Genomic DNA, 17,200 nt, shown 5'->3' with positions numbered 1-17,200 from the left:
TGAGAAAAGAGTGGTGCAGTGCAGTATGATTGGTTGTCTAAAATATTTCCTTTTGAAGGGAAAGAGCTGTGTGTTTGAGACTGACTGATGGGGTAACGTGAATCTATTAACTGACTCTAATAGTGGAATCATTATAATGTTTCTTGGATAGCGTTTGTAAATCCTGTATTTTGTCTGTGTTTTGGGGATGCATGTCCTGTATATCAGTTCCATAATAATGTTGTTAGTGTTAAAAAATTGATGCAAAGAAAGTAACAAAATATCATTATTTTATCCATTTTATCCATTTGTAAGTAACAGTGCATGACAATTTAAAGGATTGGTGCTGCATAAAACAGTGTTCAGGTCCTGAAGTTTACTTATCGATAAACAGCCTTACAGTGAATACTTTTGTAAATGCAGAAATTGTTGAGGAGGAGGAGATATCAGGGTGTTCGTCTGTCATCCATCATAGGTCAGTTCCTTCCTTCTGCTTTTTTATAGCTATGAAGCTGATGACTGCTTTAGTGAATGTGGCGTTAAATCTTAGCATTAACATGGACAACACACAACGGCAGTATGAAGCAGAACGAAATAAAATCATTGGGAAGCGTGCTAATGATAGACTGGAGCTCTTACTACAGAAAAGAAAGGAGGTTAGTGCAATTTTCTCTTGCTGGAGTGCTTTGTGACTGCTGGAGGACAAATGCTGCTAAGTAATTATTTCTGCCCTGGGACTTGTGTTGTTTTTTTGGTCTGTTTGTTTCTGTCAAGGTAGTTATTATTCTCTCTGTCTCATTCTTTAATTTGTTTCATTTGAAAAACTTAATTACTTCGAAAGATGCTTCTTCCATTCTGTTTCTCTGTAGAAAGAGGTGCAGTTCAGACAGTGCCAACTTAGGATAGTTAGTAAGGGAGAATGCAATTGGTAATGGACAAGATTTGTTACGTTCCTTGATGAGTTTCCTGAAAAATGTAACAGAGATTACCATGCATGGACTGTTCTTTGGCTTCCGGAGAAAAACCTGATGATCTTGATGTGAAATACCGCTCTTATGAAATCAGCATCAGTCTTATTAGAAATTGCATTATAGGGTCCTATCTTCTACACCAAACACCAAACAAGTTGAAATGCAACCTACCTTTCTTTTCTTTCTTTCTGCATGTAAGGGATTTGCTGATTCATTGCTGACAGTGCTGTCCTGCTGAAAGCTCCAGCTCTTTCAGCTTTTAGTTTTTAATTTCTGGGGAATGGGCTTTTTTTTTTTCTTTTCTTTTCTTTTTAGAATTAACTTTCTGATGATCAAAGGGAAAGCATCTCTCCTTTGCTCTTCAGCTTGTTGTGCTGTCACTTGTGTTTTTACTGCCTTGGAACAGTTTAGGTAAACCAGCAGCTCTGTTTCCTGTTACCTCTCCCAAATGCCTGCTTGTTTGAGACTGACTTTTTAAATACCCAAGAAACACCATTAAATGTTGTCTGCTAGATGTGTTTGCCGAACCAGTTCGCTTATATGTAATCCGTGATACACAGGTGATTGCAGTGGTGCGAAATGAGACTTTTTGGGAATATCAGTTTTTCTTTTGTATATTGGTTGTTAGGATTCCTTTCCACTTTTTCTAGCTTTAGTTGGGATTTTTTGGTTTGCTTGCACAAAATGAAAATAATCTTCTAAAGCAGCATTGATGTTCAGTTCTTGTTTGTTGCTTCATTCATAAGTTGGCTATATCTGATGAATGCATCGTGTTCTTTGATTCCTTTTGTTTCTTCCATTTAAACATGTGTTTTCTTCTCTCTCCGACTTAGAGGACAGATGTTCCTAGATTTAGGGTCACAGCATGTCAGATATGTTGGTTAGTTAGTCTTTTTCTTCTGCTGCTTCTTCTTTATTGTTTCTTCTTTGCTTCCAGTTTAAAAATCTTGTAATACTGCGAAAAATGTTGGTTCTTGTTGTTTGTGTAAAATTCTGTAGGAGAGGTCCTTTACCTTCTGTAACACCTACCCATCCACTCCAGTATTCTGCCTGGGTAATGTCATGTCACTGTTTATTTAGTTCTCTTTGTTGGTGGTGGTTTGTTGGCTTTTTATGTTGGTTTTAATCTGTCCTACTTGCCTGCTTCCCCAGTCTTCAGCTATTCTGATTAACATTGACTTATTCTGTCCCACCTTTGTAGTTCAAACTGCAAAAATAGGATTCTTGTCTTTCAGCAATACTTAGTTATTTTTGCATCTTTTAACTGACTTTCCTGTACTTCTAAAGCAATACAACTTTTTGTTTGCAAACACTGTATGCATCATTTTTCCACTTCTTGTTTGCTTGCATTGAGACTGAATTTGTCTGTTACATTATTTTTCATCTCTGCATTCTTATATTGTTTGTGTTTTGTTTTTTTTTTTTTGTTGTTTTTTTTTTTCCTGCTGCTCCATATTCTTGAAATTATTTTTCTGCAATACTTTATTCAGATTTGTATTTCAGGAAAGAAGTTAATAGTTGTACTTGTAAATGATAACTTAGTTTGGTTTGTCTAGATGCAGCACTACCCAAACAGACTGTAAAAGTGGTGCTCAATGTTCATGTGCTCTGTTCATTTTTTCAGCTTCAGGAAAATCAGGATGAAATAGAGAACATGATGAATGCAATATTTAAAGGTGTTTTTGTGCATAGATACCGGTAAGTTGTTTCCTAAGTACTTTTTGGCTTCATTAATCCAGTTTATAAACTGGTGATAAATTAATTCTAATTATTGATCTTCTTGCTTCTGTTGCCTTTCTTGTTTTTGCAGAGATGCAATTGCTGAAATCAGAGCTATCTGTATTGAAGAAATTGGAATATGGATGAAGATGTACAGCGACGCCTTTCTCAATGACAGCTACTTAAAATACGTAGGGTGGACTATGCATGATAAGGTGAGCTGCACTAAGGATAAGGAACAGAATCATCAGCCATAAAGTCCACATTTTGGTTATTGATCCTGCCAAACCGGGTTCTGATCTCAGCTATTCTAATCAGATACTGCTAGCCATTTGCTAGCACTGGTGTTTAAGATACATATAAAATATGTTTAAGGTTTGAATGGTTTTAGAGAGTATGTACAGATTTGTAAGGAAATGGCCTTTTTCTCTGTATCTAGTTATTTTTTTGCTGATGCAGACTTCTGTTTTGTAGAACTATTTATATTGTATGCATTTCATATGGAATAATCCAGACAAATAACCAAGCTGTTTCTCTGTTTGGCCAAAGTAATAATCTCTTTTAACATCTTCATATAATTTTTAAAAACATGAAAGTAAGTCCTCCTTGGTGCTGATAAGTGCCTCAGGCTGTTACCTGCAAGCTGGGGATTATTCTCCAGAATGGTCAAAGTTCATAGCTTGTGAATGATGATTCATCACCGAATTGATTCACTGTAGAGTCAGCAGATTGCTGCAGATACTGTAGTGGAGATTCTCTTCAAGCTACTGAAATTGAAGTGAAGCGAATGTGGGATTCTCACCCATGCTGTTTGTGGGTTTGGCATGGAAACAATGGTAACTCTTGGCAGTGGAGTGCTAAGAAGCTGTGTGAAGTCCTTTGTCCTAGACCTTTGCAAAGTGCATCTGTATCTGTCAGTTTTGGGAGGAATACTTGTCCCTCTATCTATTTGGTAGCTCAGATCTCACAAGAGCTGGTTGTTAATACTGTAGATGTTTCCTGTTGTAGTTAAGTGAAAGGAATAATGTGGAATTTCACTACTAAAATGTCTTAAGCATTTAAAATTTATTGTTAGAGAATGAAAGAAGTGTACCTTGACATAAATACACCAACTACAATGAGACATTATTTTTTTTTCTTCACTTATAATAAAAAAGGACATTCTTATGCCATTAATGCAGTTTTAAGTAGTGTATCTTGCTAACATTCAGTTTTTGAATGCATTTGAATGTCTAAAGAAACTTGTCTTGTATGATCTGAAGATCGCATCATCTACGTGACTTTTAATCCAGTTCTTAAAATTCTGTTTTAGCAAGGGGAAGTAAGACTGAAATGCCTAACTGCTCTGCAAGGGCTTTACTATAATAAAGAGCTTAATTCCAAATTGGAACTCTTCACCAGTCGATTCAAGGTTAGTGTGACTTTATATTTTTAAGAACATCCAAAAATGTGTTTGTTTGTTTGTTTTTAAGTTGTATTTCCTTTCTTTTCTCAAAATATCTTGTTTTGTGTTCTTAGGATAGAATTGTGTCTATGACTCTTGACAAAGAATATGATGTTGCAGTCCAAGCAATAAAATTACTCACTCTTGTTTTACAGTAAGTATATCTCCTCACCTGACCAATAACAAATATTAAAACGTGAAAGCATTTCTCCTGTCTATGGCAAGGATGGTAGCTTGACTGAACTTTGATAGCTTGAAATCTAGAGAGATGTCTGGTTTTTACACTAGAACAATGAAGAATTATGAAGTAATCTGGCTAGGACAGTGCTGTTACTTACCCATCACAGTTAAGAGTGTGTAAGAGCTAGAAATGTAGAACTGAACCTTGTGAGCTAGAAGCTATTGTGGAAGACTTGAACTGAAGAAATATAGTATCTCCTGAACAGTAGTTGAACTCTGAGCATAATGGCCTGCCAAGTTCTTTTACTGTTTTGGTAACTTTTGTGTAGGACGACATTGAAACTAAGTTACCCTGTTTTGACTCTTAGACTGCTAGCTTGAAGGCAGAGGTTTAGATTCTTCTTTATTTCTATCTCCTATTGCTGGAGTTCATATTTTTTTGAGACAGTCTTTTTTTCTTTCCTTCCTTCCATCCTCACTCCTAGGAGTAGTGAAGAAGTTCTGACTGCAGAAGACTGTGAAAATGTCTACCATCTGGTTTATTCAGCTCATCGGCCAGTAGCAGTTGCCGCAGGGGAGTTTCTTTATAAAAAGTAAGAGGGGAAATTATATTTACTTGCTTCTGGATTTTAGTGTGTGTGTTAATACTGGGTTTATGATTCGCTTTAGCTAAAAAAAATGAGTGATAAACACCCAGATTAAATATTTAAGAAAACAAGACTTTTCACCTAGTACTTTTCAGGTCTTCATGTACTATTTCTTTGCTACTTTCAGTAGCAGGTTCAGTAAATATATTTTGTTAAAAGGGAGCCTGAGACGTCAAGCATCTGCAATTATCACTGATGTCTATAAAGTATTTTTTTATAATTACATGTTCCACAAGAAGCTGTCAGTGAAATACCAGCTCAGCAAATATAAGGTTGTTCAAATTACATTTGTACCACATCACTTGCTTTCAAAATAAAGCCTAGAGCTTCACAGTAAGAGAAGATATGCCCATCTGTAAAAACAATATCTAAATGTGACTTGACTATGGCAAAGGCAGTGAAGAAGAAATTTATCTTGAAATAATTCTTTTTTTCAGGCTTTTCAGCCGCAGAGATCCTGAAGATGATGGAATACTCAAAAGAAGGGGAAGACAAAGTCCAAATGCTAATCTTGTGAAGACGTTAGTGTTTTTCTTTTTGGAAAGCGAAGTAAGTTGAATTGCATGGGTGGGGTTTTTTTGTTTGGTTTGGTTTTTATTTTGCTTTTTTAATCCCTTCATCTGCCCCTGTTGGTTGCTAGCTGTTAATCCATCCTAATTTTCCTCTATTGCTTGGGCAGTCTGGAGGACATAAGACTGTTTGGGTTATGTTTACATGAAGGATCTGCTAAGTATTTAGTTCTGAGGGCTGTGAGCTCTCCTCTGACAAAATACTCCTCCCTACCATTCTCCGTTATGTCATCCAGCTGGAAAGAGATTGTGATTTAGGAATTTTTGTGGAGGAAAAAAACTTTCAGAAGCATGAAATGGAAATGATCAAGTATCCTGAACACCTAATTCTAAAATGGTGCTGAGGATGTCCTTTCAATGAAAGATTTTAGTTTGTTTGCTATGTCTCAGGATCACTCTGTAGGGTCAAGTCTTGCAGTTCCAAAAACTGGCCACACAACCGGTGCTTCTTACCTTGTCTCAGAAACTACACACTGATGTCTTTACAGTATACTTATGAGGACAGAACTCAATAAAGGTCAAACAGGAAAAGAAAAGCCAGCCAGAAAAGCAAGCAAAACCCATCAGCTGACTAAACAACAACAAACACAAAAAGTCCTACCAGATTCGTACAGATTCTGCAACACTTCATTCTTTGTAATGACTGATCAGGATTCACCTCTTAAGTTAATTCAGGAAGACAGGCTTCTGCTGAACCAGAGAACTCACAAAGTTTTCTGATTTTGTTTGGTTTTGCCAGAGTCAAAAGCCAGCAAGGAAAAAATCCTTCTATTATAGCAACTTGTGTAATGAACTTTATTGCTGATTAAAAAAAAAAATGTTTTTTTATTCTCATTTCAGTTGCATGAACATGCTGCTTATTTAGTGGACAGCATGTGGGACTGCGCAACAGATCTCTTGAAAGACTGGGAATGTATGAACAGTCTTCTGTTGGAGGAACCTCTCAATGGAGAAGAGCGTAAGAGATTTTAGTAGAACTTTCTGTATATTGCAATGAGGTTTCTGATGTATTCAGATTTATAAGTATATGTGATTTATAAAATAGGTCCCCTTATATTCTCTGTTCTTGAATAACTGTAATAAATCACTAATTATGAAATTTGAGCAGGAGTAGAAAGAGATCACTTCTGGTGGGGAAGAAAGGAAAGACAGAAAAATGAGGGAATAGACCCGCATTGTCCAGTTCTGCTGTTGTTCCACAGGTTCAGGTTGTACTTGCAGCATTTGATTAAGCAAGCTGCTTGTGAAACTAGTTCTTTTATTGAATACTAAAGCCACCATATGGGAAAACACTGTTATTTCTTTAATGATGGTAAAAACAACCATAAGAATAAAGCCCATGTGAGACAATTTTGTAATTCGTATGTACTATTAAATGAACCTGTGAATAACGAAGAGGAACTAAAATGATTATGAAACTTGATATTCAGTTGATATTCTCTCTGTTACAAATATTTTCCTGTGCTGTTCTGTAATGTACTTATGTTCTCTATTCCCCTGTCCCCAGCTGTAATTGAGCTATTGGCCTAAATGCCTTATTTATTTTTAACGTCTGTTTCTTGAAATTTCAGCTTTAACAGATAGGCAGGAGAGTGCACTGATTGAAATAATGCTTTGTACCATTCGGCAAGCAGCTGAATGTCATCCTCCTGTGGGAAGAGGAACGGGGAAAAGGGTAGGAGCCAAAATCCTACTTACCTAGAAATGTGCGAGTGGCTGTGTGTGTGGGGGGCACTGTGTGGGAAGAAGGAGAAGGCTTTAGGCTGTTGATACGGGGGGACTGAATTCAGAAGCTTGAGTTTGTCACTGCAGTCTCCGGTGTCTGACAGCCATGGCTCATTCATTTTTTCATGACTGTAGCACGTGTTTAATGTTGTTTGGACTACTGTATTTGTTTTCATTATTAAAGATACAGAATTGATTTTAAAGGAAGTGTTGGCTGGAAAGGGACCAAACTCAGTATTTGGAAAAGCTACAAAGCTTTTCAATTTTAAAGAGCAAAATAAGGGAGAGGGAACATATTTCACAACCTCTTTGAAGGGAACACAGTACAACCAATTGGCTTTTCTGTGATCATGTGAGGATAACATATTTGGTTGTCATTTCTTTAATGGCAGTGAAAATTTGCTCCAGAGCTGTGGGTTGTCATTTTCTAACAATGCCAATATTTCAGGTGCTGACAGCGAAGGAAAAGAAAACCCAGTTGGATGACAGAACGAAAATTACAGAACTTTTCGCAGTGGCTCTTCCACAGTTGTTAGCAAAGGTAAGTTTAATTCCATCTCTAGCTGTAGGGCTGCTGTTAAAATGATATACAGGAGCAGCTTCTGTAATTAACTGTATGGATTACACAGCTCTTCATTTTTTTCTGTTAGTTTTTACTAATATTCTGTTGTCTTGTGGTTAATTGTGTGGTATTATGTCCCAAGATTTTTTCACTTAAACTTCCTTTTTCCTCATCAATCTTACAGTATTCTGTAGATGCTGAAAAAGTCACCAACTTGCTGCAGTTGCCACAGTACTTTGACTTGGAAATTTATACAACAGGGCGACTAGAAAAGGTAAGCTAATGTTCAAGAACACGTCACACAAAAAGACTGAAAAAGCCACTATCAAAAGAGAGAATTTAGATTTTCTCACTTGAAATTCAGTCTGTGCTGTAGGTGCAGTTTTTTTTATTGTGACTTGCTTCATTGAAACCCTCATTGAAGATAAGACCTGACAAGACCTGAACTTAAGCTGCTCTTGTCTCTGTTTTCTCCTTCTCAGATGCACTGTTTTGCTGCATAGTTGAGAAGCAAGTAACTGGAAGTCGCTGGGGTCAAAAAAGGAATAAAATACTTAGTTGACAGCGTAGCCTAAAGGTGATAGAGCAACAGTAAGCAATTCAGGGTGAGGAGAGGTATATAAAAACAAGTGAGGTTGGTTTCAGTGCTTGTGCCTGAGTGTTATGCAACTAAATCTTAATTTATGCAGTTTCTGAGACCATGTGTGAATTTTGGTGTGGGTGGGAGATAAGTGCTTCTGTGTTGTTTAGTTGTCATTGCAAACTGAAGTGTTAGATAAACCCATACCAACAACAGCAAATTTTTAATTGTTTCCTAAAAAGACATGAGATCTTTAGGCTTTGACAGGATTCTACTTCTTTTAACTTGTGAATTTATCTCAGAGTTTCACCAAGTTTCTGGGATGGTTTTAATCTGTACCGTAGTTCTGAGAGGAGGGAAATGAATAGAAACAAAATGAACTTACTTTTAAGAATTCCATGAGCATTATATGTTAAGCATAATATAAATATCACAGTGCCCGTGTGTTCATGTGTTTATGTTTCTTTTCCTTGTTTCTTGCAGCATTTGGATGCCTTACTGCGACAAATCCGGGATATTGTGGAGAAGCACACAGACATAGACGTTTTGGAAGCCTGCTCAAAAACGTACCATGCTCTCTGTAACGAAGAGTTCACAATCTTTAACAGGGTTGATATTGCAAGAAGTCAGTTAATAGATGAGCTGGCAGACAAATTTAATCGACTTCTTGAAGACTTCCTACAAGAGGTATTTTAATGTACAACATCAGCTTTTCCTGCTCTTGTAAATACATCCAGTGTGTTTGTTTGTCCTCCTATGCAAGTCAGTAAGTTGAGGATATGAACTGCTGTTCCTTTGTATCTGGACAGTGATTCTTGAATCTGATTTTGGACAAGTGTCTTTTGGGAATTTGAGATAAATTTCAGATAAAGTGTGAAATTGTGTGAAATTTTCATGCTCAGGCTTTTAAGCTTGTGGTTTTGAGATACGTAGCTTTGTTGTTGTACTGGAATTCTCTTCAGATGTACTGGTGCCACCAGTTTTAGTTCTGATTGCACATTGCTGTCAATAAAAGCTTAAAAGCTCAAAATCTCTGGGAAACACTCCCCCTGCCTTCCTCAAATTACGAGCAGTTGCATTTAGTAGCTTAAGAATATTATTTTGTTCTCACCCTGTGCTAATTAGAAGCGATAATTTTCTGATATGTTATTTAATGTGACTCTGTGGGTCTCTGACATTCAACCATAACTTGTTTCTCCTCCTCCTTATCTATGATAAGGAGCATGGGAAGCTTCTTTGCTAACTTTTGGCCACACCTCTCAGCTGTGGACATACTTTTGCTGAGCTTTGCTCCTTTCCCTCCTGCTCATTGGCCAGAACTGGGACTCCACCCCACAATCACAGCATGCCATGTGGGCTCAGGAGGGAATGCTCCTGGTAATGCAGTTATGTCCCAGTTTGCAACAGATAGAAAGAACAGGGGGTAAGGCAAGGAAATGAAATGTCAAACAGGAAAATGGCAAATGCTCTGGTAGGACTGGTGAAACCGACTGTGCTTTGATAATGTGTGGCTTCAGGACAGTAACAGACAGGGGTTTTGTGTTACCTCTGGTATGCTGATGAGGGTTTCCCATGTCTTCATTTAGTTTATCCTGTACATTTCAATAGATACCTTCATGAACTTTTTCTTTTGGCTATTTTGTTCTCTTCAAGCACAAGCTTGTCAGAACTTCTGGGAAAATTAGAACTTCCCTTATCCCTCCCTCTTAAAGACTTTCTAAGACTTTGTGATTAAAGTAAGATTGAGGTACTGACCCGTGGCCCAACTAGTCCAGTATCTATTGTCTGATAGTGGCCTCTGCTGGATTCTTCGGAGAAAATGGAAACACCTACTTTATGCGTTGTGTTCAAGTAGCCTAAGTTTCTTTTCTCCTTCTTTCTTGTACCCCTCCTACTTCTCCCCCTCCCCCCTGCCACCCCAGCATATTTTTCCTTGTTCTGATACCTGATTTCTAAACATAAAGGCTGATTGCTTTTCCTGCAGTTTAGGGCATGCCATGCATTATCTTCTCTGTCAAACTCTTCACATCTTCTGAAAACAAATACACAGAGTTGTTAAATAAACTAGATGCAGTTCTTTATACTCTCCTCCCCCCGTCCTTCCTCTATTATTATTATTATTATTATTAGTTTTGAATTTTTTCTCTCAATTTCCCTAGTTTGCTTAGTGTACTTTGTTTAGGATTTCATATGATATGTTTTTGAAACAGGGGGAAGAACCCGACGAGGATGATGCTTATCAGGTCTTGTCAACACTGAAGAGAATCACTGCTTTCCACAAGTAGGTAGAACTCTGCAAATACCTGTCAGGGTCCATGTTACGTAATTTTGCTTGTTGTAGCTTTTGTTATAAAATTTGATAGCTCTAAGTTTTATGCAACCTGTGTTTGTTTTAGTCTGAAAGTTGGAGTGTCATGTAGGACACATCACATCTATTGAATATAATACGAAATGCAAAACTGAAATCTTCTGTTTCATATTGGGGCTACATGTTGTGTGTGTGTATGCAATTATTAACATAAAATTTAATTACAGAAGTGATGTTTGTTTTACATTTCTGCTTCCTTTCTAATGCTTCCAGTGCCCATGACCTATCAAGATGGGATTTGTTTGGCTGCAACTACAAGTTACTGAAAACTGGCATTGAAAATGGAGACATGCCAGAACAGGTTTGTAACTAAAATCTGCTCTTGAGGAACAACAGTAAATAGCTTTTGTTGCTGATTTTTCTTATTTTTGTTTTTCTTTATTTATTTATTTTAAACCGGCGTTTTTCATCTAATATATTGTTTTCTTTTGGATTTCAGATTGTTATTCATGCACTTCAGTGCACTCATTATGTAATCCTTTGGCAGCTAGCAAAAATTACCGAAAGCAGTTCCACAAAGGTATGCCCTTTTCCAGATGTATTAGTAAACCAGCGTTTTTATGTAACTGTGGTGTCATCTGTTGGGAGCTGTTGTGATAGAATGGATTAAAAATCAGAGGTGTTTAATACAGAAAGAGTTCTTCAGAATTCATCATCTCGGCAATGGAATGCTTGATGTTTAAGTCATACAATTTCTTTAAATTATTATGTTTTTATTATGGAAGCATACTGTGTTTAAGTTGATAGAATTTTAAGTAATTTTAGTAAAATTACTACCATGTACTATTAGTCTGGCATGGTAGTAGTGTTAAGGAGGAGTAGGAAACCACCAGTAACACAGTAGTCTTACTACTCTGAGTAGTTGAAATTTGTTTGCAGACTAAAATATTGATGACAAATCTGTGAGAAACAGAACTTGTGAGATAGCAGTGGTTTGCACGCTGTCACAGTATGCTGACTGCTCAGTATGCTGCAGTCCTGCCTTGTTGCTTTTCACCAGTCCTTTAAACGTGTTAAATGAAGACATGAAAAAGTTAAGTTGAAATTTCTTCCTGAAATAGTAAGAGAGTCGTTTTAGATTCTCTCTGTAGTAATCTTGGAGGACAAAGCTCTGGAAAATGTTGTATTTCCAATTTCAGTTCAGGAAATTTTGGAGGAGGGATTGTGATTTCTTGTGTCCGCTAGATAGCACAGCTTGCACAGAGTGATGAGGTGGTTTGCTTTGTGAAGTGCCTGATGAAAGGAAGATGGTTTTTGGAAAGCCATTTATTTTCTAACAGACTTGATGAGTTCCAAAACATTTTGATGATCTTTGAAATTGTTTTGAATTGTTAAAATATGTGCATATATAGATGATTTTAATAAAAGGTTGTGCTCTGAATGCCCATAAGCATTCTTTTTTGTGATAGCTTTCCACACCCTATAAGAATAGTGAATGTTGTTCTCTTACACCTGAACATTACACTGTAGCTGCACTTTCTGTTACTGGAGTTACTGATGTGGCCTTACTGACTCAGTAATTAGAGTCCTTCAAATAAAAAATCGGTCAACATATGCTGGCTAACGAGCTTAGCATCTTAACATGTGCAAAACAGAATGTCAGATGTGAAGTGCATACCTACACTGTTGAGAGCTCCTTGAGTGAGTGAAGGATTTGGAGGCTTTATTAGCTTATTCTTTAAGAGAAGCAGCAGTCTGATTTTTTTCTAATAAGGATTAAGATTTTACTGCAAACCCAGAGACAGCAGCCGAACTAAATTGTGAGGAGTTGTGTTGGAAATGAAGTTTCACTTGGCTGTTGCGCAATAAAATGAAGTTTCTCATACTGTTCAGCAGGAATGAACTTACTTGAAAAATCACTTCTATTAATAATATTTTCTGGTTCTGTATAATAAGATCTGGTAAATTAAAGCTTTTATAACTGCAGTTCAGAAGTGAAACGTATTTTATTGTATTTTAACTGCTTGACTGCTGCCAGATATACCAGGTACAAACAAAAGTTCTGTTGACTTCTTTTCACTGTCAATGATACATAGCTGCAAAGAACTTGAAACGCAGACTCAGAACTGACTAAACATACTGTGCCTGAAGATTTTAGTTCTTCAACAAAAATGAACTGCTAAATGCATGCTCTTTGTGAACAGGGTGACTATGAGGATTACCTTCATAATAGAGGCTGCTTAAAATAAAAGCTGTGTAGGCAATTTGATTTTTATTAAAATTTCAAAGTATATTTTTATATAAACAAAAGAATATTTTGCTGTGTGTAGTTCTCTTAACACTGGTATAGCAGTGTGAATGGTAAATGTTGTGAGAAAAGGTTATATGTAGCAGAAGTGTTCTGAAAACATAGTAGAAGAATCTGTTTGAATAAAGAAGTAAGCAGCTGTTGCTTTTCTTTCTCCTGCTGAGATTAAATGACACGCTGTACCAACACGTTACCTGTTTTCTTGAAGGGAGAGCCCTGTTCTGTTTTTAGATTGCATGAAAGGTTTTTACATTTCTCAGGGGTATTCATTCCTTCTTTGTCTGCCCCAATGCTGGTTTGTAATGTAAATTCCCCAGTTCTACATGAGCTGGAATCTGTGTGTATGAGGTGTGTGGTGGATAGCTCTGTGGTCGTGCATACACTACATGTGAATATAAAATTGAAAAAGCAAAACTGTTACATTAAATCCTTTTTTTTAAAGGAGGATCTTCTACGTCTTAAGAAGCAAATGAGAGTGTTCTGTCAAATTTGTCAACACTACCTGACCAATGTAAACACTGCTGTTAAGGAACAGGTGAGTGAGAACGTTACTGTTTTCTAATCTGATACTTTAAAAGTCATGTGAAAATATGAGCAGGAGAACCTTTTCAAGTGTATGCGACAATATGCGTCTCATATGCTTGGCTTAATGCTCTTTCGGTCTGAATACACACCCTGGACTCTATACTTGTTCTCCTTTATGAAATTTGTAAACTGACTTAAACTTTATATTGTTTCTAGTAAGTTTAGCAGAAACTTTATTTAAGTATGTTTTTTTTTGTTTTTTTTTAAATTACTGCTCTTGTTTTGTTTTTGTTTTTTTAATTACTGCTTTTACGTCATTTAAACAATGAGTTGGCAGATGTGCTGTATAAACTTCTTAGTTCGTGATTCAGGTGGGAGTACTCCGTCTCAGAAGTCTTGGTTGTCATGACACACATCTGTACTGGAGCAGTTTGTGGATTCATAGACTCAGAGTTGGAAGGGATAGGAACAGGTGTATAAAAGATAAAGTTATCTTTTTCTTCTGTCTTTGAATGCCTCGTATTCCCACATTTCATCTATGGTGTACACATGCTGAAGTACTCGAGACCCATGAAGGAAACAGCATTACTTCTCTTACTCTAAATAAGTGGGGACATACCTGGGCAACTTTTCTTGTTGCTGCATACAGTGTGTTCTTCAGTTCTTCATAGCCCCAGGATTTTGTCTGTCTGGAACAGGAGAAAAAGGATGAATAGTTAAAGTGTGTGTGTTAATGGATGCAGGCATGCCCTGTAACCTGAGGGATTTCACTGTTGAGAGGCAGCATTTGTTTTTCTTGGTCTTCTGTTGGTACACTTGCACAGTGATCAGTTGTTGTTGGTATTAGTTAAGAGAGAATTGGAGACCATTCTATCTAAGGCGTAGAAGCCTCAGTGATTATGTAGCACTCGTAAAAGATGGGATTGGAACTTAGGACCTAAAGAATTGAGCCATTGACTAAAGATACAGATATTGCTTCTGTTCCAATGAATTGCAATTTTGTTTTATCAAGTCAGTCCCTCATACAGTTGTCCTTCACTGGGAAGAGTTTTTAGCGAAAATTTAAGTCTGTAGGTATAAAGTTTGTAGGCGTTTAATCCATGCAAGCAATGCTTGTTATCAAGTAGGAGAGAAAAGTCCATGCTTTTTGAAGAAAAATACAGGCATGGAGATGGGGGATTGGTTTTTATTTTTCTTGTATTTTGAATGGAATTGAGATATTGAGAAAGTACTTGCCTTGAATTCTTAGGGTAACTGGGTCAAAGAATGGGTTCAGCTGCAGGGTCTGGGTGTCTTTTGTTCTGTGTTCCGGCCAAAACTTTTGTAGGAGTTTCAGGTTCCACCTGAAGTACATGGATTTCTTATAGTAGGATTAATTCTAAGTGAATGCCATGAACAACATTCAAATGCTAAAACTTAAAATCAAGCCATCTCAGGATGAGGAAGAACCAGACTTTCTTCCAGATATAGTTGTGATTTAAACAAATCACAAAAAAGCCAAGAGCACTTTTTGCCACAAAAGGTAATAAGAGCCTGGTTGAGCTTGAAGTTGAAAATCTGGTCTGCTTTGTCACAGGAGTGCAGCTTTGCAACTCTTGCTGTAACAAGAATGTTTTCTTCCTGGAAATGAACAGGCATGTTGAAGGTCTGAGTTATCTAGTATCAAGATCACAAAGTGTAGAGTGTGAAATTGTGAGTAACAGAAAAGACAGTGTAGCTAAGGTGAATGCCCTCAACATTAGAATTGTCTCAGTTGTGTACCTCATGTGTTTTCCCCTTGTAATCCTATGAAAGGGGACTTTAAGAGGAATGTGTTTATTTCCCTGACTGGGAAAGTGATGGTATTTTCTTTGAGGAGTTTGAGAACAGATCTGTTCATTAAAGTGAAAGAGATTAGGTTGATAGGTACATCATGAAGCAACGTATTGTCCTGAACAGTGTCAGTCTGGGTGCGGGTGTGTTCAGACTTCTTGGGGATGTAGTACAGACATTTACATCCTGTGTCAGATGGACAAGTTTGCCAGCAAAGTGAAAGAGGCTGGTTCCTTTTTTTGGAAGCAAGATGAACCTGAGGATCTGAAAGGATTGAACGGCCTCATTTGTGCTAGATATTTTACCAGAGTGATCAATACATATTTATTTATCTGTTCAATTTTGAAAAACAAAAACTGGACTATTCTGTGGTTGATGCCCTGAAGTTCTCATGTAGCATTCTTTTATCAGAAAGTTTTCAGGCTCCTTGTGTTTTGTTCTTAAAATACTTGGATATTTAGCTGTCTTAGTTCATGCAGCATCTTTATTTAGATACCCAGTCTTCATAGAGCTACCTCCTATAAGGAGCTCTTCATGTTTTAGATTCCAGTTTGCCTCTTTAGTTGATTAGGTTCTAAAAGGCCTGGGTGCACCATTGGGATCAGTGGAAATGCATTATTCTCTGTTTAAATAAATACAAATTAAATACACTTTCCAAACAAGTATTTACTAAGGTTTCTTTTGATAGGCTTTCACAATTCTGTGCGACGTGTTGATGATCTTCAGCCATCAGATTATGACAGGAGGACGTGACATGTTGGAACCACTCGTTTACACTCCTGATTCTTCACTGCAATCTGAGCTACTCAGTTTTATTTTAGATCATGTCTTCATTGATCAGGATGACGATAATAATAGTGCAGGTTGGTACAAAACTTATGTTTCATTCACATGATTTGCCTTTTGATTAATTAATTAATACATTTGTTTGCCAGTGTTAGTTTTTTTTCTTCTTCTGGCAGTGGTTATTGTGCATGAGCACGGAGAAAGGTTTGACTTCTAAATGTCAACAGACTGTTAACGCATTTTATGTTTTGGGGATGTGTAAGATAATAATGATGAAAATTTTGTTTCATAGGCACCAGTGTATTACGTGTCTCAAGAAGAGAGACTTGCCAATAGGCACTAAAGTGCGTGGCTGTCAGAACTGTGATTTTTCTAAATCATGACCACTGGCCCACATTGTTCTGTATTATACTTAAATTAGAAGAATTTAAACCCTGCAGTTTTCATGTTTCAAACTCTTTCCAGATGGACAGCAGGATGATGAAGCTAGTAAAATTGAAGCATTGCACAAAAGAAGAAATCTACTTGCAGCTTTCTGCAAACTCATTGTATATACTGTGGTGGAAATGAATACTGCTGCAGACATTTTCAAGCAATATATGAAGGTAAATCTGAATCTTTGTGCTGATACTTTTTACAAGTTTTAAAGTACAGAAACTGAATTTTTTAAATTGTTACTTAATTTGTTCCTTGTGAGATAACTGATTAAAAGTGTGAAGTCTACAGAAACTCCAAAGCAGTTTGTAGGGCTAGTAAAGTTGTTCCTCCTTGAGGGGAGAAATGGATGAGTTGGTTTCATAGTTCCTATGTAAGCAGTGGGGAGGGAAGAAGGAAGCCTGATGATTATTTTGTTTCTAGTAATGTATTTTCTTAAATATGTCTGTTTGATGGTCTATTTTTACTTCAGCTTGAAGTTTATCAAGCATTTTAAGAATCTTCTCAGTGAGATAAACTTTATGTCTGACTTCATGAAATAATTTAAGCCTGAATTTTTTGGAGGAGAAAAGAAAATTGATTTGCGAGTTTTCTTCACCCTCCCCCCCTCCTGGAAAGAGTGTGCTCTTTGTGTCTGTTTCTGTCTTTGT

At 36.9% G+C, this 17,200-nt stretch overlaps 1 protein-coding gene across 13 annotated transcripts in view; it reads left to right on the top strand.

Moving 5' to 3' along the window:
- The window catches only part of STAG2 (STAG2 cohesin complex component), a 68,194-nt gene that overhangs the window by 38,704 nt on the left and 12,290 nt on the right, over window positions 1-17,200 (top strand). For 12 of the 13 annotated variants that reach the window (XM_085546303.1, XM_015860783.3, XM_015860781.3 and 9 more), the window contains 18 exons: window positions 484-635; window positions 2,575-2,648; window positions 2,761-2,884; window positions 3,982-4,080; window positions 4,188-4,267; window positions 4,779-4,886; window positions 5,378-5,489; window positions 6,350-6,467; window positions 7,081-7,184; window positions 7,683-7,775; window positions 7,981-8,070; window positions 8,860-9,063; window positions 10,587-10,657; window positions 10,958-11,045; window positions 11,184-11,264; window positions 13,435-13,527; window positions 16,018-16,192; window positions 16,581-16,720. In XM_085546303.1, coding sequence (XP_085402429.1) covers window positions 484-635; window positions 2,575-2,648; window positions 2,761-2,884; window positions 3,982-4,080; window positions 4,188-4,267; window positions 4,779-4,886; window positions 5,378-5,489; window positions 6,350-6,467; window positions 7,081-7,184; window positions 7,683-7,775; window positions 7,981-8,070; window positions 8,860-9,063; window positions 10,587-10,657; window positions 10,958-11,045; window positions 11,184-11,264; window positions 13,435-13,527; window positions 16,018-16,192; window positions 16,581-16,720 — 2,006 coding nt within the window. Of the gene's footprint in view, window positions 1-483; window positions 636-2,574; window positions 2,649-2,760; window positions 2,885-3,981; window positions 4,081-4,187; window positions 4,268-4,778; window positions 4,887-5,377; window positions 5,490-6,349; window positions 6,468-7,080; window positions 7,185-7,682; window positions 7,776-7,980; window positions 8,071-8,859; window positions 9,064-10,586; window positions 10,658-10,957; window positions 11,046-11,183; window positions 11,265-13,434; window positions 13,528-16,017; window positions 16,193-16,407; window positions 16,721-17,200 lie in introns of those variants that run through there. The other variant, XM_085546308.1, reaches the window with a different exon arrangement.

Source organism: Coturnix japonica, chromosome 4 (assembly GCF_054131305.1).
Source record: "Coturnix japonica strain WE chromosome 4, WE-NBRP24, whole genome shotgun sequence".
Taxonomy (NCBI): Eukaryota; Metazoa; Chordata; class Aves; order Galliformes; family Phasianidae; genus Coturnix; species Coturnix japonica.
The sequence above is the reverse complement of the archived record's forward strand: the minus strand, read 5'-3'. Positions and strand labels throughout refer to the sequence as shown.